At 45.0% G+C, this 23,324-nt stretch overlaps 2 protein-coding genes across 2 annotated transcripts; both read right to left on the bottom strand.

Moving 5' to 3' along the window:
• Positions 1 to 489: 489 nt before the first annotated feature.
• On the bottom strand, positions 490 to 13,571 carry LOC115405185 (phosphatidylinositol 4,5-bisphosphate 3-kinase catalytic subunit alpha isoform). Its single transcript, XM_030114684.1, has 21 exons — positions 13,234 to 13,571; positions 11,316 to 11,737; positions 10,870 to 11,079; positions 10,526 to 10,776; positions 9,907 to 10,152; positions 9,593 to 9,678; positions 9,406 to 9,511; positions 8,543 to 8,695; positions 8,033 to 8,167; positions 7,761 to 7,885; positions 7,189 to 7,270; positions 6,876 to 7,040; positions 6,683 to 6,786; positions 6,412 to 6,583; positions 5,017 to 5,123; positions 4,573 to 4,694; positions 4,194 to 4,272; positions 3,800 to 3,970; positions 3,320 to 3,437; positions 3,082 to 3,233; positions 490 to 2,905 (listed from the first exon to the last, which is right to left on the bottom strand). The coding sequence occupies exons 2-21, from the start codon at positions 11,665 to 11,667 to the stop codon at positions 2,635 to 2,637; spliced, it is 3,207 nt and encodes a 1,068-aa protein (XP_029970544.1). The 5' UTR covers positions 11,668 to 11,737; positions 13,234 to 13,571; the 3' UTR covers positions 490 to 2,634.
• Positions 13,572 to 15,336: 1,765 nt separating this feature from the next.
• kcnmb2a (potassium large conductance calcium-activated channel, subfamily M, beta member 2a) lies at positions 15,337 to 20,936 on the bottom strand. The gene is made up of 6 exons (XM_030115351.1): positions 20,873 to 20,936; positions 17,687 to 17,787; positions 17,153 to 17,275; positions 16,845 to 17,015; positions 16,350 to 16,545; positions 15,337 to 16,114 (listed from the first exon to the last, which is right to left on the bottom strand). The coding sequence occupies exons 3-6, from the start codon at positions 17,209 to 17,211 to the stop codon at positions 15,830 to 15,832; spliced, it is 711 nt and encodes a 236-aa protein (XP_029971211.1). The 5' UTR covers positions 17,212 to 17,275; positions 17,687 to 17,787; positions 20,873 to 20,936; the 3' UTR covers positions 15,337 to 15,829.
• Between the last annotated feature and the right edge of the window lie 2,388 nt (positions 20,937 to 23,324).

The following is a 23,324-nucleotide window of genomic DNA, read 5'->3' as shown; positions in this document are numbered from 1 at the left end:
ATCGCTTGACGGGAAAATGAATAAATAAAACAAATAAAAATGTAGAGGCAGAATACTGCGTGTTGAAACTTTACCATCCAAGGAAGAGCAGACTTGAGGGGGTGTTTTGTTCTTTTTGGCATGTATTTATCTGGAACACATCGCTGCACACAGAGGAGTCGCCGCAGCCAAAAGCTGCTTCTGCTGTCCGTCTATTGTTCAACCACCTCCTTTCTCGCAAATTTCCACCAGGGGCATCATGGGTAATATTATCAGAGGAAGCTACTGGCAGCTTTAGGTGACCCTGAGAAACAGCCAGATAATGTGGAACATAGGTTGTGGAAAGAAAAGTTTGAATGTAGGAAACTGATCAAGATTATTTCTGAGCTATTTTACAGCTGGGTAGAAATAGAAATATTTACCATGTATAATTTAAGATGTACATCTTATTTCTCTTAAGTATTAAATGAACCAACATGTTAGACATAGTAGAGAGAAATATCTTTATTCAACAGCACAATAAATGAATGCATACAGTTTCTTATCAGACATGGTCATATGAGGATGGTTAAAACAAGTGTTTGAATGTTCTTTTTTTTTTTCATCTTGTATGATATATACAAACAGATAGATAACATGGTTCTTATTCAGACATGCAGGGTAGTTTCTTCTTCCTTGTTGTGCTTACAGACTTCCCTTCAGAACAAGAGTCCTTCTCCTTCATTCAGCTCTTGAACCACACGAGGCCGCCTGCTGGATTTTAGTGTGAGGATGGTGCAAGTTATGCATGATTCCTCCTTTTTTTTTTTTCTTTTCTTTCTTTTTTTTTTTGGTTAGTGGATACATATATGAGCATGTTTACATTTAAAAATACAAAAATATATTACCTCTGTAGTTATTTAAGGAAAGCATTTGCACATGTAGTAGCAGGATCAGTATCTGTTACCTTCATTGTGACTTTGTTGTACCTCAAACAAGTAACAAGGTCAGTTTCTATACATGAAATTCAAGTAAACAACATCAGGTCAAACGAGGAAAAAAAAAAAAAGACGTAGATATTCAAGGACCTCATGCATAATGCAGTATGAGAAAGAAAACAACCAGAGCAAGTACAAAGGGAAACCGCATGGTTTAGAGTGCGTGGTACACGGGGATTAGTGTTCTGAGTCTGGGTCCGGCCCACTGCTCTGTATCCTGTACAGAAGCACACGCATCTCGACGGGACGGCGTTCCTGAGCAGGTTCGAGCCCCAGGCGAGACTCGAAGCGTCCAGAGAAGCGACCGCCCCCCCCGTTAAACACGTCGATTAGTAAAGCTAGAAACACTCGCTGGACTCCTGCGATGGCGGCCGTCGCAGGGAAGAAGACACTCAAAAGGCTTTGGGAAAAAAAAAAAAAATCACTTAAAGTTGCCGTTTTTAGCCTGGATGATTTGATTGGGAGAGAATGAGGAGAGACTTTATGGGGACAGAAAAGACGACGACTTTCTTTTGAGACACACGGCTTGGTATGAAGCTCCGAACTGGGTTTGCGACGCGGCGAGGAGTAAACGGCTGGGTTAGAGGCGTCTCCTCACGCGGCCTTTCTCCAGGAAGAACTCGATGATTCGGTTACACTGCAGCGTCCTGCGCCTCGCCGATTTCTCCTCCAGTGTACAGTCCATGTCAGGATCACGCCTTGCATAGTGTAACAACCCGCCAAACCAGCACCACATCCCGGTTCTGTCCCCAGGACGTGCGAGCGAGCGCGAGGTTCTCACCCATCGGTCTGCGTCGGGTGGAGGACGAACGCCGAACACGCGATAATACTGTCATACGAAACGAAACAAAAACAAATACTGCAGATATCAGTGCTCTGAGGACACAAGACGGAGAATATTAATGTCTTTCTTTTGTTTTGTTTTTTTTACAATAAGACTGCGGAGTAGTGGGGTTATACATCTAGTACTTTGGCTCAGTAGAAAATAGACTTGAAAAAGGAATATGTGCACCGAATGCATACAAGTATCTGGATATACTGCTGTACAAGAGTCGGCGGTCTGACAACAGGAGGACGTATCGTCTGTAGGCTACGAGGAGGTCAAGGTTTCAGCTGCTCCGAAGGGTCTTAAATGCTCGTTAAAAGTGTTTCCAACAATCTTCCGTGACAACTTCTCTGATTGCCAGCCTGCTCAGTGTCTGTTCACCCCCACCCTTTACCCCCTCCCCTCCTCACCTTCATCAGTTCATATTAGGTAGTACAAACAACTCAGTTAACACAATTTCAGGAGAAAGCTGGCTGTGCTCGTAGTTTACCACTTCAAAAATGTTCCTCTGCTAATGCTGATGGTTGTCGATGGATTGGGGGGGAAAAAAAAAAAAAAAACTAGGAAAAATTCAAATGTTCACATAAAGGCTGAAGCTGAGGTCCTTTAAACTGGTTGGGTTCCTATAAAGAAGACAGATGAAATAGAACTCCACCCTTCCTTCTACAGTTCATAATAATGTAGGGAGACAAATTCAGACGCTCGCAGTAACGGGAGCATTTAGGCGTTTTGTCCCTGAACTCGGCTCGTCGGAGCGTCCTCCTCTTTTTGTGTTGCACCAACAGAAGCGTCGGCCGGGCCCGTAGTGTTTGAGGGAAACGTGCTGCCGCTGCCGCCCCGGCTCCGAGCGTCTCACTTCATGGCCTGCTGGCGAATGGTGTGGAAGATCCAGTCCATCTTGGTGGTCCAGCCGCCGTGGTGGGCGTCGTTCATCTGCTTCATGAAGTAGTCCAGAGCCTCCTGCTCCGACTTGTCCAGGGCCAGCGTCTTCCTGATGTAGGCGATGTCGTCGAAGGACTGCAGCTCGGGCATCCCGGAGCCCAGCATCATGGAGAACAGGTTGATGAAGAGGTTGGCGTGCTGCCGGATCGCCAGGTACGCCTTGTAGCACATCTCCTGGAACCTGCCGGGCGGCCAGACGAGGTCAGACGGTGTGGAAGAACAGAGAAATATGTGTTCGGAGGAAGGAAGAATTCAGCCGAGCAGTAAAGAAAATCAAGCCGATGATGCTGTAAAAGCTATTTTTACATCTTTTTCTTTAATCCAGTACAACAAGCTGACATTTGACGCTGTGGTTACCTTTCAAACTCCCTGGTTTTGGTGCACTCTTGCGTTCCTTTGCTGATGACAATCAGGAAGTCCTGCGTGAGAACAAAGGGAACGCGTTCCCTCTTGTATCCAAACTTCTTCTTCTTGTGGTCGAGGAAATGGCCGAAGTCGATGTGGAACAGCTGTGAATTCACAACGTTCGAGGTCAGCGAGCTCCACGGGGCCTGAGAGTGAAATTCCACCCGGAGAACAGCGGCGATGGCCTCACCTGCCCGTCATCCTTCACCATGATGTTGCTGTTGTGCCTGTCGCCGATGCCCAGGATGAAGGTGGCGACGCAGTAGCCGGCGCACGAGCGCGTGAACAGATCGATGGCCTGGTCGTACCTGAGACGCCACGGCCAGGGGAGTTACGTTACACCCCATCCGGGCGAGGAAACCATACAACTCCCACAAGTTTTCACATTATTTCCCTCACAGCAGAGATATGAACCGTGATAGAAAAACCCCACAAACACGTTCCGCATTTTCAAATCTTGATGAAATCTTACAAAAAAAAAAGGGAATGACTTGAAAATGATTGTTTTTCCACTGAGATATTGAACATAAACTTATCATCACAATGTTTCTCTTGTTGCAAAATAACACCGAAAACATTTTTTGCGCCACAAATGATTTTAACGAACGTGTCTGAGAGCTTCTTCAGAGGAACACAAAACAGGGGAACCTGTGACGCGCCGCTGACTCACATTTCTCCCTTGTTCTTGTCTTTGAGCCACTGGTGCAGCGTGTGGCTGTTGAACTGCAGCGCCCCCTTCAGGCCTCCTTTACACTGGATTTGCATGATGGTGTGTGAGTTCCTCACCACCTCGATCAAGCCCACGCAGTCGCCGATGGACAGACAGCCGTACGGCAGCATCCTGAGGCAGGAAAGACAAAATAAATAAATAAATAAATAATCCGGAGCGAGGCGGAGCGGTCAGAACGAAGATGGCAGTGACGGACTTCAGGTTTAATGATCCGAGGTGGCCGGTAGGAGTTGGCGCTAATCTACATTCGGGTATGAAGCGCAGAACATGAAAGGCCCCGTGCCTGTTAACGTGTACCTGCATCCCTGCTGTCACGGCGAGGAGAGGAGCCTACCTGAGATCAAGGCCCTGGTTCTGCCAGATGTTCTCCATTATCCTAATGATCTGCAGCGTCAGCATGTCCTGCCTCAGATCTGAGAGCAGAAAGAGACAAGGAGGCGGAAAACAGTGAGGTGAATATTAGCTGCTTAGCCGCTTTGATCATCTCCTGGATGCATTATGGAGCAGCGCTTTCAAAGTCAGGCTGGTCACAGATGGTGCAGCGACACACACAAGCAAAGAGCGACGTCCTGGAAGTCTGCAAAGAGCAGAGACGGAGTTTTGTCTGTGTACCATGATACAGCTTCCAGGCTTAGACTGAATTATGCTGCACGCTCAGCAGCAGGTTTGTGTGAGTGTGTGTGTCAGTGTGTGTGAGTGTGTGTGTGCCTCACCATCTCCATTCTTGAAGATGATTTCGTTGTTCTGAAAGAGCAGCTCCGACATCATGTCCGGATTCTCCCAGTTGAGCCACAGAGGTCGTTTTGCTGAAGACATCATCCTGCATTCCTCCAGGCTGGAAGACAGACACGGCCATCTTTAAATAGAGGAATATATGGGGGGGGGGGGGGGGCTCCTACATATTGTGGCTGTTCACATGACTCACTACAAAGTATACATTATTTCGTCCCGATCGAGTCACGCGGACTGGCTTGACTGTACAGAGGGTCTGTGAACGCACCGTGACCCTGAAGACACTTCACACACACAACATTTTCATTACATCTGGTGATATTTATAAAGCCTTGAAGGAGGAACAGAAAAAAGCAACACCAGCGGGGGGAAACGTGGAAAAAGAAATAAACGCGAGCCAACTGGGCGGACGGAGTGTGGCGTACCGGAGGTTTCCCAGCTGATGCGCTGGATTCAGAGGGGAGGTGAAGCTTTGCAGGGCGTCCATGTAGTCGGGCCTTCTCATCTGCTCCACCAGGAACTTCATCTGAACCTTGGGAGAGTTAAACAGGTGCACCGGTGATTCATATTCCACAGCTGAGCGGCTGGGGGAAGAGGTCAGGCTGTTAAATATGCATTAAGCGGTGTCGGACCAGCCCTGCCGCTCTCTTTTTATCAAAATTATTTACTGCCTACAATGAGGTAATGCTGCCTCATGCAAGGTTTTCAGCCAATGGCAGGCCCCCTCTGGTGGCCGCTGCTGAGGCCCACACCTTCAATACAGCACAGAGATCTCTGAACAGCTAATATCAGCAGAATGGAACTCTCAGATGCTTCAGACTGTGTCTCCTTCCGAACATCCTCACCGACTTCAGTCCCGAGGCCACTGGAACCATAATTATGTTACTTGATCCCACAGACAGTCCGGATGCTTCCATATGGATTCCATCTACATGGAATAATTTCAAAGATCTGTCCCAAAGCGTTCATTAACCTCTGACCTTAAAGATGAGAGAAAGTGTGTTTTCCTCTAAACTACTGTTTCTATAAAGAGCTGCTTTCAGACGATACATATTGAGGCTATTTGATTAGATCTCAGTGTGATATTGAGTGTGTTGTTGATACAGAGAGGAGCCTTTCAGGAAGACCTGCCTCCCACTTCCACAACCTCTGAACATGTGACCGACGCCTCTGGGCTGGACGCTCAAGTTGACATAACTTTCTTTTTTTTATTGGTGTATTCCGCACTATTCCAGATGAGATCATTTGGTCAAATTCGTATTTAAATCCTCTTGTTTTTCCAGTAAAGACTGTTGTGTAATACTTCGATGCATACTCTCGGTCCCAGCTGGGCGTGTTCTGATCCCGTCTCATAAGACGCAGGAGCAGAATCCAGTCGACCTCATTCGATTCTTTGATATTTCAGTGACGACACGCTCCGGAATTTAATAGGAACCAGTTTAGCCGGTTCCTCTTCTGCGCTAATTCCCTCTTCCTGTGGCTTTGTTTAGGAGACGTTTCCTCTTTACGTTTCTTTCTGTACAAATTTATGTCCATACAAGGAGAAGAACGAGGCCTTCAGAGACGACCCCCCCACACACACACTTTGAAAACAGAAACACACAGCAGGAGTTTTGAATTGAAAATGCACACAATAAAAAAGGCGAAGATTCTAGAAGTATCTTGTTTTTTTTTAACTGGTCTAAATCTAAACTGCTGCAAAAACTTCTACCACTCGGCTGTTTTGTGTCGTCTCCGCAGACAGATTGGTCCAGATGTTGTCGAGATTAAAGCCGACGATTCGGCGGATCACAATTAACAGCTGCCAGCTGTCCCGCTACCTTCTGCGCCTCGTCTTTCTTCTCCTGTTTGAGGAGGTCGGTCAGATTGATGAGCTTCTCCATGGCCTCCACCTGCCTGCTCAGGTGCTTCAGATACATGCCGCAGGCCCGGCAGTAGGACTCCAGCAGCAGGCCGAAGCGCTGACTCACCGTCTTGTTGTGCATCTCTGACCTTCACATAGGAAAAAGGCGGAGGAGAGGAAAACTGAAGAAGCGCATCAACATAGAAAAGATACAGTTTATGAAAGGAGGCTTGTTTGAAGTAACTCACTTTAAATGCCAGAAGAAGAAATGTCCTATCCTCTGATTGGTTAGTGCCTTTTTCAGCAGGAAGCGTGCGAGAGGGTTATCGAGGTACTGCTCGTATTTCAAAACCTGACAACAGGAACCAAAACACAGAAAAGAGCTTCAGTATATCGAAATGGTTTACTTTCACATGCTACCAAGATGAGGATAATACACACCTGAACCAGTTGAATAAGGTACTGTGAGAGTTTGTCATCAGTCAGATATTTCTCAAGGCACTTTACGGCAAAATCTCTGATCATGGGATCGGGGAAGTTGCAATCCAGCAACTCCATGGCTTGTTCTGGCTTGATAGCGGGCCAGTCCTTCAGAAGGCAATACATCTAAAAACCAAACAGCAGCAGACGACGGCTTCAGATCTATTCCTCAGTATTTCTGCAGTTTCAAACAGTTCTACAGGAAAATGTGTGAAGGTGAAGTCCGCCAATGGAGCCAGCCTCCAAAATGAAAGCAGTGGAAAGCTGAGCTCACCTGTGCAACCTCATCTCTGGAGTTCCATTTCACGGCCAGGAGGATCTTGGGAAGGATCTCTGGCATGTTGGTGCAGTCATGCCTGACAGAGTTACAAGGGAGAAAAGCTTTAGGTTTTCTAACGTCTGAACTAACAGAATATCTACTATTCCTTTGGAAAAAAGTGAATATATCTGATTTAAAATGTCAAAAGCATTAGCTGGGGGTAAAACTTGTACATACTCCTGCCATCGCTCACTTTTTACATTTAATAGCAGGTCTTCCTACCAATCATGACAGGTGTGAGTCATTGCCACAGCAGGACGGAGTACTAAACAAATCATGTTCATGCACTTTCTAATATCTATTTATTTTAATGATTTTTCCTGTTGTACACCTCAACCCCCTCCCTGTCATAAAACATCCTTGTTGTTCCCTGATTTCCTTATTCTTAATTCCCAACTGTTCAGAATCACTGCGTTTATGACTTTTCTGTAAGATGAGTATTTATTGCTGGTTAATTTTCCAGTCTGAGTGCGATTTGTGTTCATATCACCTACTTTCCACTTGAACTACCCCCGCACATTAATTACCTGTGCCGCCACAGGAAGTCCTTCTCCTGCTCAGTGATTTCAGACAGCGGATCTCTGTTACACACTTGCCGGAGCTGATCATTGTCAGTGTCGGTCAGGGGATTGTCTCGTGCCAGTCTGTTACTCTGCAACGCCACAAAACACACGTTCCCGCCAAATCAACCAAACTGTGAAGACGACGCTGCGTCCGGACAGCAGCTGTGACGCCAGAGGTCATCAAGTTCAAGACAAACACGTTAAAAATAATAAAAGAAAAGCTATTGTTCGCTTACTAAACCGGTGTGGCAGTAGTTAAAGCCAAGCTCTCTGGAGATGTTCCAGTTGGCGTGGTCCTCGATGGTGGTCATGTCCGGGAACTTGACGGGACAACTGAAATGATCGAACTCCAGCTCCAGGCAGGGGGTTTCCTGTTTGTTTGCAGAGTGGAAGGAGGGGAAAGGTCACTGCGATCAAAGAAAGGTGTCTGTGTCAATGAGTAATGAATTAAGTGGGATAAGAAGCTCGGTTGTTTAAATGGAGGAGGATTAAATCCGGCGACCACACAGGACCGGTTGTCACCGGCTGCATTAAAACTGGGTCACGAGGCTTAGAGGGCCGTAACCAGCACCACTTTATACGCGTGAGGAGATAGAAATGTTACCGAACGATTGAATATATCAGAGAAATCATTACAGCAAAAACTGAAAACTCACGAGTTTTCTTTACAAAACTACATAGTTAAGTTACCTAGTTAAAAAAACAAACAAAAAAAAACACATTCCAGGAGTTCAACAGAAGCTCACCTTGTTGGGGTTTGAGCCGGTGACGCCGATGGGGTTGAGCAGGTCCTCCAGGCCATGTGGGACGGGCCACAGGTTGAGAGCCATCTTCCCTGCGACGAGCGTGTGGGTGTAGTCAAACAGGTTGATGTTGCCCCAGGCGAGGGGACAGTGCTCCTACCGGGAAAACAACCAGAGGACGACACGTGAAAATCATTAAGATGTCAACGGCTCGGGGCTACGGAGCAGGCAGGTGCAGCGCAGAAAGGAACAGGAGGGTGTTTATTTACTCTGACACTGAGTGATTTCCCCAGTTAATTAAAGAAGAACAAAAAAAGCAGAATGGATGCGACTGGTTTGGCCTGTTTACATTCGGTAATTAACCAGGCTGGATCAAACAGGATGCGTGAAACACGAGAAGGCTTCTGGCTGGAAAACGTGTCCTTTCTGTCTGAAATGGAAACTGAAAGCTGCAGGAGTTGGTCGCATTCGCCGCTCAGTCAGTCTTTGACAGACGATCAAATCGGAGGCTGGTTCACAGGCTTTCCGGGAACAAGTCCACCAAACGGGGAGGGCTATTTCTGACATTCGCACGGCTCAAAGCAGCCTTAACTACTGCAGTGAGTAATCATAACATCAGTACCACCACAGAGGGAGAGCTGCTGGATGTTAAACTACATGTACCTGCGTGCTACAAAACCAAAAAACTGATTTTTTTTTTCCCTCACAGGTTGGAAAAAGGTCAATTGCTGATTGAAACACACATGTTCTTTTAATGGATTTGTGACCCAGCCTCAGCATGTGTAACAACGGCGTGACCACAGGCGAAGCAGAAACAACGTGCGAAACCCTAAACGTGGTCATTTGTATTTGATTTCACCGCTAACCTCCTTAGCTCCCTTCCTTCCTTTGACAGAGCAGATGGAGAGGCAGAGCCGGGCAGCCCGGGGAATTTCTGGAATGTACATGTCGTAGTTCAGCCACTCGTTCCACCTGGGATCGACAGAGAGGGAGACATCAGCGTAATCGATCACGTCGCGGTCGCGGCGCGCTGCTCGTCCGTTACGGCGCTACCTGGGGTTCGAACATGGCACGCGCTGGGTGTTGACGTTGTCGCACAACTGCTCTCCACCGTGATAGATCCCGGTCCTGACGTAAATCTGCGGCAGGACAGACGAATGCACTAATCCGTTCAAGTCGTAAAAGACATCCTTCAAGAAAATTCCTGACGAAGCCGAACGAGACGGCGTCTAACGTCATTGAGTGACATCCCAGGTACTGAGACATCAAATTACAGTCACAGCATATTTCAGTCAAACCAAAACAAAGTGGAAAACCTTTTGCTAAGAACCAGATGACGTGATCCGAGCGAAGCGGCGGGACTGTACCTTGTCGATGTCTCGGATGTTAACATTGACGTAAGTGGCGCACAGTATTTTGATTCGCAGCGTTCCATTGATAGTCCACAGACACTTGGTGGCGGTTTCCCCGTTCATGTAGGGCGTCGCAGTGGATATTCGCCTCGCATAAGACGGCATAGTGAAGTTGTCCATGGGCAGTTGGGAATATAAACTGTCTTTTGCCATCAGCATCAAGTTGGGCATCCTTCCCAGCATGATACAGCTGCGCACATACTGCCAAAGACAGACAGACAGAGGGACATTTTATAGCATCTGTGATCATGACAGCATGATGGTTTTCATGTCACCTGACATTTAGAAGACAATTTCTAAGATAACTATCTTGGGGGAATAAAAAAAAATCAGCATTTGCAATGACTTCTTAGCAGCAGCCGAAGAATTCGGCTCTTCTACCTTGTGTGATGTGTACAGTATTTTCTTGGATCAGCACATTTTTACAGGCAGAACATTTCCTCATAAATTTCATTTCATGCCATGAATGTCAGGAGCATTTGTGCCGGATGATAATTTGATGTGAAGTGGATCTCTTTCCCCCTCTAAGTACAGCAGCATCAGATGCGGCCGGGCGAAGATTAAATGAGATTACCTTGTACTGACTCAGAGGGTATTTCTCCAGTAAGTATTCATCACAGCCGCAGACTTTGAGGATGTACTTTCCCTGATATTCTTGCACACACATCTTTAACTGCTCCTGGGAGAGCAGCATGCTGCGCGTCTTTTTCCGGATGGCTTCGGCGATCACCTGCTCTGGCACATAATCGTGATTGATCTTCAGGGTGTACTTCTGTTTGTCATTGCTGGGTGAGACAATGACCCAAATGACCACGATGATTTGACCTGCAGGAGAGAAAAAAAATGAAGAGAGAATTGTGTAAAATATTCTGGAGTGCTGCGAAGGTTTGCTGCGCTCCCCAGAGTGAAAGGTCCTACCTTTGTCGAGCTTGTTATAGATGTGCCTGGGGAGCTCTGCTGACGATTCCACGTTGGGAGGGTAGACGTATAAAGCTCTGCTGTGGGGCCCGTTACTGTCTCGGAGGTCCACCGCTTCTTTGCAAACATTTAAGATGTTCCTTCTGAAATCCTGCACTTCTGGATCTTTCACCAGCTCAAACTCACATATGGGCATTCCAATGGCAAAACCTGCAGGAAGCAAATAACGAGTAAACATGTGTCATTTAACCTCAAACATCTTCGAGATGTGTTCTTCCGACATGAACTGATAACACACAGCCAAACATGATCAAGTAAACTTTAGAAGACCAGCTGAGCATCACACAGTATTAAGTTAATCCTTCTCACTATGAGGAACAGCACTGACAAGGCCAGTGGCTGTTATACTACCCCGGTGTAAAGCGGGTCATTTTGAAACCGCATACCGATCTCTCTGTTGAGAATCTTCTCTTCTCTGTTGCCCACTGGCTCGATGACTTTGAGGAAGGCCTGGAAAAGCCTGAGATCGCACAACCTCCTGGTCTCATCGTAAAACTCCTCCCGCTCTGCCTCTTGAGTGACGCTGACAAAGATGTAGGAGCTCTCCTCCTGCAGCAGATGGTAGAGAGGGTACTTCCTGGCCTCTTTGAAAAGCTCATGCTTAACTGTGATGAGTGTGGCCTCCCGGAGGCACTCCAACGTGAGAATCATGCCATTTGGCAGAAGGCAGTCCACTAGGATGCTGGGGGGCATCAAGTGCATCCCCCATAGTTCTCCTGATGAGGGTCTGGGAGGCATGGTTGAGCCAGCAAATCCGCTCTATTCAGATTCAGAGCCTGGTAATTACCAGATGAGCGATAGCAGCCAACTGTGAGAAATAAGGAGAGAGAGTTATATAAGAACTTGTGTACAATGATGCAAAAGCCTTGTGGTAAATATTTAGTTTAAGTGATGCAAAGACACTTAACAGAAAACGCTAAGTAGGAATATTCAGATTTACCAATGGCTGTCTAAAGTTTTATGAATGGAGTAATTACAGTGTAGGAAACGCCTTTAGGCGACTGCAATATCTTTTAAGGATGTAAGGCAACATGTCACCAGCCAGTACTGACTGTGAACGTAATTGTTAGTAATAAAGTGTCTGTTGATATGACATGTAAATAAAATACTTTAAAAAGGCCTGAACGTTCAATGTTTGGGTTGACTGTGGAAGAGTATTTTCTGATTACAGTATGTGCAATAAATAGAATGAGTTAAAGATGCAGGCCATCTTTTTATTATCAAAAGCATGGCCATATGGATAGTCACATTGAAAACTGCTGTATGCAGGCATCTGCTAAATGGTAATCGAAACACATGAAGTCGCAGAGCCTGCATTGTAATAATCATCCAAAATGACTTTTTTTTTTTAAATGTATACACTGTAATTACATATAAATGCTCTATTAAATGAAACGTTAAAATAAATACCCTCATTTAAGTAGAATGAACACCAGGGTTGTATTTTAAAGTAAATGCAAAAGAAACAATTTGCATATTTTTCTGAATAAATATATACGTTTTTAAAAAGCATCATGTATACATCAAGAGAAGAGCATGTCTGTTTTCATTCCCAGTGCAAGAGAACTTTATCTATTGAGTGGATAATAAATGTGCACTTAGCATTTACAACAAATGTTTATATTGAGGGGAAAATCAGTTAAGTGGGATCCATCTGACACTGCTTTTGCTTTCAGTTTAATACACTCCGATCACATCATGTAAAGTGACTTTCACTCAGTGTGACAGTCGACTGGTAGCAAAACATTTAATAATTCAATAAACCATTTACATTAATATGCGTGTGCTACTTAGCACCAAGTGAATTATATCTAAAGGGGAAAAAAACATGCTCGGTTCACTGAGTTGGTGTTGAAAATAAGCTAACTCACAGATAGAGCAGCAATGAAGTGATAAACACCCAGTGATGTCGGCTCAAACCACTTCCAAAAGCCATGTAAACAAACTTGTTAGCTGCCCCCGCTGCAGTCTAATGTGGGCATCGAGGCTAATGTTTAGTTTCTAGCCCGGGCTTGACAGTTCCCTCGGTCGGTCTGATGCGAGCTGCTGTTTTGGTGTTTCAACTTAAGCGAGGTGTTGTTTTCTCAGCTAGCCATGCTAGCCAAGTTCACTAAGCAGATCAATGTCATAAGCAATATGAAAACCTCGACTCATACATAAGCTAATTTTAGTCTGACGCTACTGTAGTAATAAATAAAAGACATAAATCGCCAGGGTGCCATGTGAGTCACTGGCTGGCTGATCTGATTGACAGTGAAGAGCAAACAACCGGCAGCAACAATGATAAAACACATGTAAAGCTACCTGTGTCAGATAGCCGACCCGGTTAGCCGCGGAGCTAGTTAGCCTGCACGACCATTAGCCGCGGCTAGCTGAGGAAATCCCATCCGTGCCCGCTCGGGACGTCTCACACCGCGGTGCTAGCTCCGACGTTAGTCCATCCGAACAACGGCGGCGGGGCAGCCCCGCTCCCTGCGAAGAGAAACCCCTCCTAACTACCGGTGGCGGTGTCAGAGTGCTCTATCGGAGCGAGTCTGTCATACTTCATCATGTTGTTCATCGTGCCGTCCCGAAAATAAACTGCACTGTTTGGTAGCACGCTAGCTCCGCGCGGCTAGCCTGCTCCGGGCTGCTGCTGCTAGCAGGCTCCTCCGCGAGGACCGCCCTCACGCGCGCGCCCGCACGCACTCAGAGGCACACAAACAGTTGCACAGAGTTATGTGGAAGAGCAACCTGTCATGGGATGAGCGAGGCCGGGGAATTCACTGGAAACTCCTCGTTTAATGTTTTTTTTTTTTTTCTGCGATACGATCTTCAAGAAATGACACCAAGCAGCCGCGCGTGAGAGATAAAGTTGTTGTCGTCGCCTTCAGTCACATGCAGAGGCAAAGTCCTCCTCCTGTGCGCGCGCGTGCGTGTGCGTGATGAACCATCAGGAAAACAAGGTAGTAATAAACGTGAGCACCTGATTTATTTTCCTTATTCCTTTTGTTCCTTCTTATTTTTTTTGTTTTTGTTTTTGTTTTTTGTTATTTTTTTTGACAGATGGGATCGGCTCCAGAGGGTGAAAAATGCAGAGAATTCAAACTCACTTTTAATGCATAAGAAAAGTTTATTATTCAGTAATACTTCTGCAATCTAACAGCTTAATCAGCTTTACTTTGATTAAAAAGGGATTCACAATATTGGATTTTATGGCTGATAAATGATGTGATATTTTCCAAGTCATCTGGCTGATGCCAGGGGTGATATCATAAATACATTTTACATCGAATATGAACTGTAGGTGGCATTGATTCATATCTAAGCTCTGATCATATTGGCCAATGAGAAAAGTACAAAAGTGAAGCAAGATGGGATTTTTTCTGACATTCACTGAGAAAAGTCAATAATGTAACTCAGGCAATAAGCAAAAACCAACAGCATTTCCTAATATGACTTACTTTGCTCAAGCATCAAGCATTAGGAACATTATTTTATTGCAGTATATATTGTATGCGAGCTTCATCTGGTCGATAGCTGTAGTCGATATCAGAGAAAAGGTAGAAGAGGTCATCAGACTGTTTCGGGGCCTTCAAAGACACACATGCATGCAGCTCTTTTAAATTGTGGGAGGAAACAGAGCAAATCCATACAAACAGAGAGAAATCATGCAAACTTCACACAAAAAGGTCCTATCAGCTATTGAATTCAGAAATATTAATTCTAATCTGAAACCTCCAGTTAAATCTAATGCAGATATTGAGCATCCCTGGGTGATGGTGGTTGACTTCAGTAGTTTTTAGACCTAATTATTTTTCCTGCTGCAACTGGGATTTTAACCTGGATCTCCCTCATGTCTTACTCACACATCCTATTCATAGAATATAAAACTTAGAGCTTTTTTAATGTGCGATCTTAATGACGATAAGCATTCGACTGGTATTGTCTGAGTAGCTTTGCACATCTGTCCATGCAGAAGTCCATGAGCCACACAAAACCTTCAGCTTCTCAGCCTGTGATGTCGATCTGAAAAAAAAGAAACCATTTCTACTTTTTAAACCATTTTAATAAGATCTTGGCAGAGGAAGAGTTTCTCAGCGTGCTTTGTAGCTCACAAATATCCTGTGGAGGTGATCATTTATTACAGGTGCAGAATCGCAGTGCCTCGACAAAGGAGGAATTAAATTGCTGTTGTTATCAATGGGAGACCTTGCAGGTGGATATACAGTATATTGGCTGTTTTGCAGTAAACTTGTGACCCCAGGGTCATCATGCAGTTCTGGAAATGCTTTTCCAAGGTTTTGCTTTTTTCTCTGTTTGTGGGGCAAAATTTCATCTCTGGTTTTTATAAAAACGATAAGTTGTACTCATTCATGAAGGATATCTTTCAGTGAAGAAGCTCCACATTTTATTTGGTCACTGATGAAAACAGGAAGTCACTACTGATTCATAAGAAACTGAAAAAAACAAACAAACATGTAAAAAAGGTCTCCAAAAGTAACATAGATCATTGTTAACAGGCACGTTGGTGGGATATATTTATACATATCTATGTTTGGCAGGTTATTGTCTCACTTTACACATCGGACATCACAAGTCACGCTCACTACACTTTCTTTTTTTTTTTAAGCATAACAGCTTGTAAACAAGTTCCCTCAAGCATTCTACATACGTTTTAACACCAAGCTGCGGCTGGGAGCACGTGTGGCGGTTTCCGCCCGGGAACATTCAGTTCACTTTTTTTAAAACAGTCATATCCTCGCCCTGCGGTGAAAGTCAGCTGCTCCGAATGTCTCCACCGAAGAGGAAAGTTTGCTTGAGGTCGCGGCAAGGTCGTCGCTCTAAAACAATCCCTTTCATGTCGTACGTCCATCAGCGCGCCGCCATGTGCTCCGCTTTTGCAGCTGCCGCACGTACTTCACCTCTTGATCTTCCCGATCTCCTCGCACAGTCTGGAGAGGTACTGCGTGAGCTTCACCATCAGGATGATGAGGGCTCCCCCCGTGAGCATGCAGGAGGGCCAGAGCAGCGAGTGGAAGACGACGCCGTGGTCGTACAGCCGGGTCAGGAGAACGGCCTCCTGCTGCTCGCCGGGGTCATAGTAGCAGACGACCTGCTGGTTCACCTTCAGACGGTCGGAAATGTTCATGATCACGGCGTGCATGGCCGCGCTGTCCTTCTGGCACCTGGGCACATACACACACTGCAACGATCGGAGTGAAGGACATCAAGGTTACTCAGAGGGCAATCAGTCGCTCACATTTTTTTTTTTTTTTTTTTTTTTTTTGGTGGTTGGCTTTATTTCCAAACCCCAAACACAATCCACCATTTTCTGAATTGTTAGTCGAGTAACTCTATCACGAGGCCAACATCGGTCATTGTAAACACTGGAGACGGTTCAGTAATTCGCAGTATTTTCCCTCTGGCGCGGTACTCACTTCAGAGCTGGCATCCTGGGTCTCTTCATTGTGAGATAAACGGCTGACACGGCCCGTGTTGTTGACGCTCACATAGACCTGCAGACAGGGGTATTTGGACACCCTCCAGCAGTCCGAGCCACAGTTGTAGGAACAGTTCATGTCTGCTGTGACCGTGGAGTTGAGAACAACACACACACCCTCCTCTGTCCACACGCTGTGTTGACATTTAAATGGAGATCCAATTTAATGCACACAACAACAACGGCAACAACAAAATGCAGAGAACACTTTGGGGATCTCATGGTATGAAATCAGCTTGGTTCAGGGTATTATTTGTTCCTGAAAATCTGGTCTCATAAAGTATTCATTTTTGCAATTTTCAGGTTGAGAGAGCACTGAAACAGTTTGTCAACAAACACACCTGATGAATAAAACATGTTTCCGGCAGAAACAACAACGTATACTCCTTCACAGAGAGAAACAAATAACACTATACTAACAGCAGGCTTGTACCTGTCTGCATAGGCGCGTAATACGGTGATACCCAGGACAAAATACATCATGACTGAAGACAGGATCATTCCCAGTCCCAGGAGAATGGCTCGGTCCTCTCCCGGCTTCAGAGCCGTCACCGTCTTTTTCTTGTCCAATAAATCAACCTCTCGAAATTTCTGGTAAATTGACCTGATGATAGAAAATGAAGAGAAAGCAGTTTGATAGTACCTAAAGCTCAGGAGCACGATCGCTGATGAGTGCCCGGCTTGCACCTGCAGCACTTTAAGCACCGTATTTTTGGGCCCGGATTGCCTCGAATCAGTTACCTCCTTTCACCTCCTCCGCTGGCTCCCGCTGAATTTTTGGCCCCTGCCACAAAGAACATCTTTCCTGATGATCCACGTCCTCCTTTGCTCGCTGAGGCAGAACAGAAAGACTGCTGGAAAGACCTGTGAAAAATTATGACCGAGTTTATGTCTTGCTGTTGCAAAGAAATGCATATTCACCACCAGGATCATAAACATCACACAAATCCCAAGTCACTAGTTTGAAAACCCAGCTGTAAGGAAAAAGGACAAATCTTGCTTTACCTTTGGTGCATATTTGCTTTTCAAACCTCCCTTTTCCCCTATTTTCTTATATAAATAACTCCAGATTTGTAAAGGATATCGTATACGCTGCTTCCAATAACCCTAAATCAGCAGACGTGCGGGGGACAGGAAGCACGGCTGCTGCAGTCGACTCCACCAGGTAAACATCTCATTTTGAACACAAAGAAAGGCCACAAAGCGCAAACAGGATGACGGATGGCTCCAGATGAAAGGTGTTAATGCTGATGAGGCGTGCATGAGAGAGCCTACCTGCCCCGTCCCAAACACTTGTGCTGTCAACACGAAGTCATTGGGTCGTCCGTCTCCTGGAAGAACAACAACGCCGCCCCGCATGAGGCTCCTCGCGCTTCCTGCAGGAAGACCAGAGAATCCAGCGTTTCACGGTTCAATATGTAACAATAACTTTGATTCAAATGGAAACGAATGAGCAGCAGAGACAGTTTGAGTGATTATCTGCAGGTCAGCTGAGGGTTAGTAGAAAGAAGCAGTCAATGCTAACCCACTGTGGAAATGAACCTTTATTCCAGAACACTGTTAGTTGTTAGGTGAGGTGATTTACTCTCATTCAAGCGGTGAGGTCATTGTTGTTGTTTGGTTAAAAAGCCAAAGCCAAAATTGAATTTCAAACCCTAATCAATAAACTGGGAGCCAAGAAATCAGATCATATTGTTTATTTACTGCAGCTCAAAATGGATTTGATTTTCTATCCGCTACCCAGTCGGGCTGCGTGTAAGCAGAATCAGCAAGCAGCTTTCATTTTTGTGGAGGATAACAACCTTGCCAGAGCGCTGGGAGCAGAATAGTTAGAAAACAAGCCAACAAGTTCTTCTTAGATGAGTAATTTCCTTATTGTATCACATTCCCAGCTGCTGAGGGGAAACGTTGCTCAGAGGCAAGCCCAGCGCCACACATGACATCTGAAGGCCACCGAAAGTCTTATCGACAAGTATGATTCCCTCCAAACGCTCGGAGTGAATTTGCATGCATACCCATAGCAAAGGCTGGCACTCACATGGATTTTATGCTCCGTCTCACTATTTTCCAGCTTTTCTCCTCCGTTAAACCACACCGACCGTCGCCACCGGAGTGACTCAAGTTCCACACATAACTTGTATTGATTTCAGCTAAACATGGACGCACACGTTCGGAAAGACCTCCTTGTATCCGCTCTACTGTCAAGCAAAAGATCCAGAGCAGTAAATGTGCTGGGAGCCGGGCCTCCCGCCGCATGCAGCCCAGATTTACAGCCGCTGCCAAATAACTTATAAGGAATGGACTATGACTGCACTTAATGATATACGGCGCAGATTATCTGGCTGCTGCTCTGAGCGTGACCTTGCAGAGCCTCCAACACCAACACAGTTGTATTTTATCAGGCGTTTGTTTTCTTCATATAGTTCATCCATATCAGCTGATGCAAAAAAACGCATTTGGGGGTGAAATCGGCAAAAATGCGGTACGGCAGGTGAAAAGTTTTCCTCCAACTGGAAAAAAAAATGATTGTGAATATAACTGTGTCCTTGTTAATAATGCTGCTTATTTAAAAAGCCACTGAGTCTGCAGTGTCACAGCAGGAAGCACGGCATGGTGACAGTCTCCGTGTTGGAGGAGATGCTCTGATGCCCGGCGCCACTGCGGAACTGCTTACAACAGCAGGAACGTATTGTTCACATTTTCCTGTTATCAGTTTAATGAATATCCTGAGCCAGAGGCAGATAGGATCAACCGACCTCCCTGTATGTTTTTCATGGGCGTGTCCTCAGTTCATATTTCTTCCAGCTGCCTTTCTCCAGCCTGAGGAGGGAGAAAGTACGACTGAAGGAAGGACAGCGCAGCCAGACGGCCCGTGTGAGGCCACGTCGCTGCAGAGCACATATCACAGGGTTTACTGATTTGCACAACTGCAAATAGGTTTTATTTGTCTTCCTGAAGTTCCGCTTCAATTTTTCACACCGAGAACAGCGGCGATGAGTTCTGCTTCTTCTGCACAAAGTGGAGGGAAGATCCCAGATAGCAAGAAAGAGTCACAAATGAGCACGGACCAACAAACAAAGCCTCATTCAAATTCAAAACAAGAGCTCACAAAAGAAAGAAGAAGCCTTACAAAACACATGTGAATTTACAATAATAATAGAAATGGATACAAGAAGCTGAAGACACACAAAATAATTGCTTATATAAACCAGAGATGAGGTGATTCCATTCCAGAACTCCTCAGGAGAAATTCTAAATATACACAACACAATGCAAAAATGTTTCATTAACTGCAAAGTAGTGACAAAGAAACAAAAAAAACTATCTAAAATAAATCAAATGGGAAGTACAATTTTTAAAGTGTGACACAAAAATCCACGAGTGGATGTGAAACTCTCTGAAGGTAAAAGAACTGGATGAAACATTTAAAGGTAAAATTACGCTAAGGATATTACAAAGAAATACGAGAGACGAATGATCAAACAACAAATTGACATACCAAATGTTTTTGTGCCTACAGTGTTTACAGAATCCACACGTCCTGAGCCTGATGTTCCATCGGCCCTCCACGACCCTTTGCACGCCTGTTTAGACTGAAGTTTGCTGCTATCGAGTGGAAACAAGGTGTTTAACATATAAAGAGCAGTCTGAGGGAACGGTTTTATTATTGCTGCAGCAGGTGGTGAGTCTCACCCGGCGGCAGTGGGAATTCAGAGCCTGTCTTCCTATCATCGCGCTCTTTGATCAAGAATGTCTCAGGATGTATTTTCTGCCTTGTCCTCCAGTGATTATTGTCTTCCTGACATATGTTTGGGTGTCGGTGCCTTAAAATTGTCACGTGCTCTGCTGCACGGTTCCCAAAAGAAGCATAACACGGCAGTAAACACTTACCTGAAGAGCACCAACTGGTAACTGAGGAATGTGGATTGTGTGAGAGGCCCACAGACTCTGTCCTCAGCACGTTGATCATATTTGTGCAATGATGGGAGAACATCCATGCATTGATGCATCTGGTACATTTGGCAGTTATTGTATTTTGTTACTGACCAGCTGTTCTTTTGTTACAGTAAGAAATGGCATCATTTAACAGGATTCAGGGCGCACACAGATGAATGTTACTCTGTGATTTTGATGATCCCTTTCAGCGGGTCAGTCACAGAGAACGGCCTGCAACAAAATGTGATCACTTCCAAACTGATATCCCTCACGCGGCAAAAGTGGAGGATTGAAAGTCCTTCATGCCCCCTGCTTTGTACTGAGTGTCAGCCCTCAGCTGTGTGCTTCGTTTAAGCTCATGCTCTGCTCGCCTGTGTTCAGCCTCACTGTCTCTCTCTTGTGTATGCCATAATCTCTCTTTCTTCCCCACACTCAAATTGCGGTAAGCCCCAGCCTGGGAGTGTGACTACAGTGGGCTGAATTGAAATAGCAAGTGGTAATAAGAACAAATCTGTGAGGTCCTACCTCTTGTTGCAAAGGCTTTTATGATAATCCAGACTTTGGTGTACAACTGTCAGCAGTGGCTCTGTCCAGCGGGGTCTGAGCTCGGGGGAACAGCAGCTGGCTACCTCTTATTTAAACTCTTACCCCAAGTGAACAGGATGCCAGCCATACCTGTGTCAGTAATATGAGTTCCCTGCACAATGCCGTCATGCTTAAAATGAGCCAGTCCAGTACAATGACTCCCTCCTGTAACTCTGAATAACTGTGGGCTCCGTTGGGTACGCTTGTTGCTGGCAACGCCGCACATCTCCAGAGAAAGAGCAGAAATCAGAATCATTTCCTTCAAACTGCTCTGTCGTTATGTTACGATGCAGGAGGGGGAAAGTGACAAAGCGTTTCTGTTCTGTCGCTTTACTTCAAGGTAACTGCATTCATTTTCCTGTAGACTTCTCATTTAGAATTCCTACACTGGAATACAAATATCTGAATTTCTGTTGCTTATGTTCTTCAAAATGACTCGTTATTCCTTTCAGCCTCAACAATGATGATTCAGAGTCACAGTGAATGATCAAAACATCTGATAGTAGGAGTTATCAATGCTGATGCTAAAGTGAATGAAATAAAAGGGCAAATTAAAATTTGACACTAAATAATGCTTAAATATTTGTAATAGATGCATTTTCACAAAATAAATATTACACAAATATTTCTGTTTCTACTCAAAGAGAAAATGTAAGTAGTTTTGTCAATCTGTACAATTATTTAGGGTTTAAAGAGAGCTTAAAACTCAAACCCTGCTGCCATTTGAGAGGGAAAAATAATTGTGAATGTGTCCACAAGGTGTCTCTGCAACCTCAGAAACTAAAGACAGACTCATGGCCCCGAACAACGTGTGACTCCCATGATGCATTGATTTTGACTTCAAACAGAGTGACATTTCATGTCAATCTCTGCCATTGTGGGTGGAGAAGGACGCATTATTCACTGGTTTGACAGATATGGAAGAGACTCCGGTAGATGGGTCAACCTTTATTACAGCTACACCCTTCACTTTTTTTCTCTTAAAAGCAAAAACAAAATGCAAACATTGTTTTTCAATAAGAACAAAAGTATAAAGTAACATTTTTTCCCAATATATAGATTCCTATATGTTGGGCATGTAGGAAGTGAAAAAGTCACATAATTAAATATGCATATTTGTTTACCACACTGATTGTGTAAAGGCTTTTCCATCCGTTTGCATTGATGACTCCTGTTTAACAGTCATTTCCTCTGCAGTCTGAGGAGACGAGGAATTTCTCCAGCCTGACCCCGGCTGATGAGCCATCTTGGCTGCAATCTTCCCTCATCTGGCTTGGTGTGTATGCGTGTGTGTGTGTGTGTGTGTGTGTGTGTGCGTGCGTGCGAATGTGTGTGTGCGTGTGTGTTTGTCCCTTATAGCAACAGCATGAGATTGGATATTGTAAGAAATTTTCCACCCACCACTCTGCTTTGACTGCCTCCTGCAAGCTTTGGTCAACTAATGACCAGCACATACATTGCAGACAGCACAAGAGATCTTTTCCCAGCCTCTCAGCACAGATGCTTTTCCCTTTAATTATGCTCTGGCTCTGGCTCCGGCCTTGAAAAGAAAAAAAAAATAACAGGCCTTTTTGCATACAGTAAGGCGGCAGGAAAGCGTGTGCACAAATATAGCAGGATGAGAAAGAAAGACTCAAGGGCAGATGGAAAGGCATTTCTATTTATTTAAGGTTAAGCCGAAGCATAGCTGCTAAGTGCACAGTGTCTTCGAGTGCTACATTTGGAGGTGAAACAACGCAGTTACAGGGGGATGAAAGGCGATTCTGCTTCTTTGTTTCTTGGGATCTAAAAATAGCAGCTGATGAGCAGGCAGTGAGGCTGAGCCGCAGTCCCCTTCTCCTGCTCCCCTTTCCTCTTTTTCTGTCTCACACTTTCACACACGCACAGTGTATTAACCCAATAATGCTCCATGTGCCTCAAATATGAAATATTATTGTTTAGATAGTCTTGATCTGGGCCTAGATTGAAATCCGTGTAAAATAATCACAAATCGAATGCAAGGAGTGTCACTGACGTGCGTATGTTCACCTCCTGTACATCCCGACTGCTGGAATAAATGATCACATCGCTCACAGTCAGAAGGTTTCAATATGGTTCAGGATTGCACATGAAATCTCATATTTTTAATGCATCAGACGATAATTTTAAAGTGTACGCAAGTGGTATGGACTGATTTGATGATATGAGGCCATTATTTGTACCATTTTCTATCTTAGATTGCCCACATTTCAAATATTCAAATATTGATATCCTCTCTCTCTCTCTCTCTCTCTCTCTCTCTCTCTCTCTCTCTCTCTCTCTCTCTCTCTCTCTCTCTCTCTTTATGTAGACACACACATACACTCGAAAAGGCAATACTGCTGTTGCTAAGGCAGTTGATAAAGCCTGGTCT

This window comes from Salarias fasciatus, chromosome 18 (assembly GCF_902148845.1).
Source record: "Salarias fasciatus chromosome 18, fSalaFa1.1, whole genome shotgun sequence".
Classification (NCBI taxonomy): domain Eukaryota; kingdom Metazoa; phylum Chordata; class Actinopteri; order Blenniiformes; family Blenniidae; genus Salarias; species Salarias fasciatus.
Note: the sequence above shows the minus strand (reverse complement) of the source record. Positions and strands in the feature narration are given on the sequence as shown.

Bases quoted from the DNA above. Each gene is read 5' to 3' on its own strand.
- LOC115405185 (XM_030114684.1), bottom strand. From the start codon at position 11,667: ATGCCTCCCAGACCCTCATCAGGAGAACTATGGGGGATGCACTTGATG. The intron at 8,696-9,405 runs GTTAGCGGTGAA...TTTTCCCGGTAG, and splicing joins GAAGGAAGGGAGCTAAGGAG to GAGCACTGTCCCCTCGCCTG. The intron at 5,124-6,411 runs GTAGCGGGACAG...AACTCTCCCAAG, and splicing joins AGAAAGACGAGGCGCAGAAG to GTTCAGATGAAGTTCCTGGT.
- kcnmb2a (XM_030115351.1), bottom strand. From the start codon at position 17,211: ATGTTCTTTGTGGCAGGGGCCAAAAATTCAGCGGGAGCCAGCGGAGGA. The intron at 16,546-16,844 runs GTACAAGCCTGC...ATGTCAACACAG, and splicing joins TTACGCGCCTATGCAGACAG to CGTGTGGACAGAGGAGGGTG. The intron at 16,115-16,349 runs GTGAGTACCGCG...CGATCGTTGCAG, and splicing joins CCCAGGATGCCAGCTCTGAA to TGTGTGTATGTGCCCAGGTG.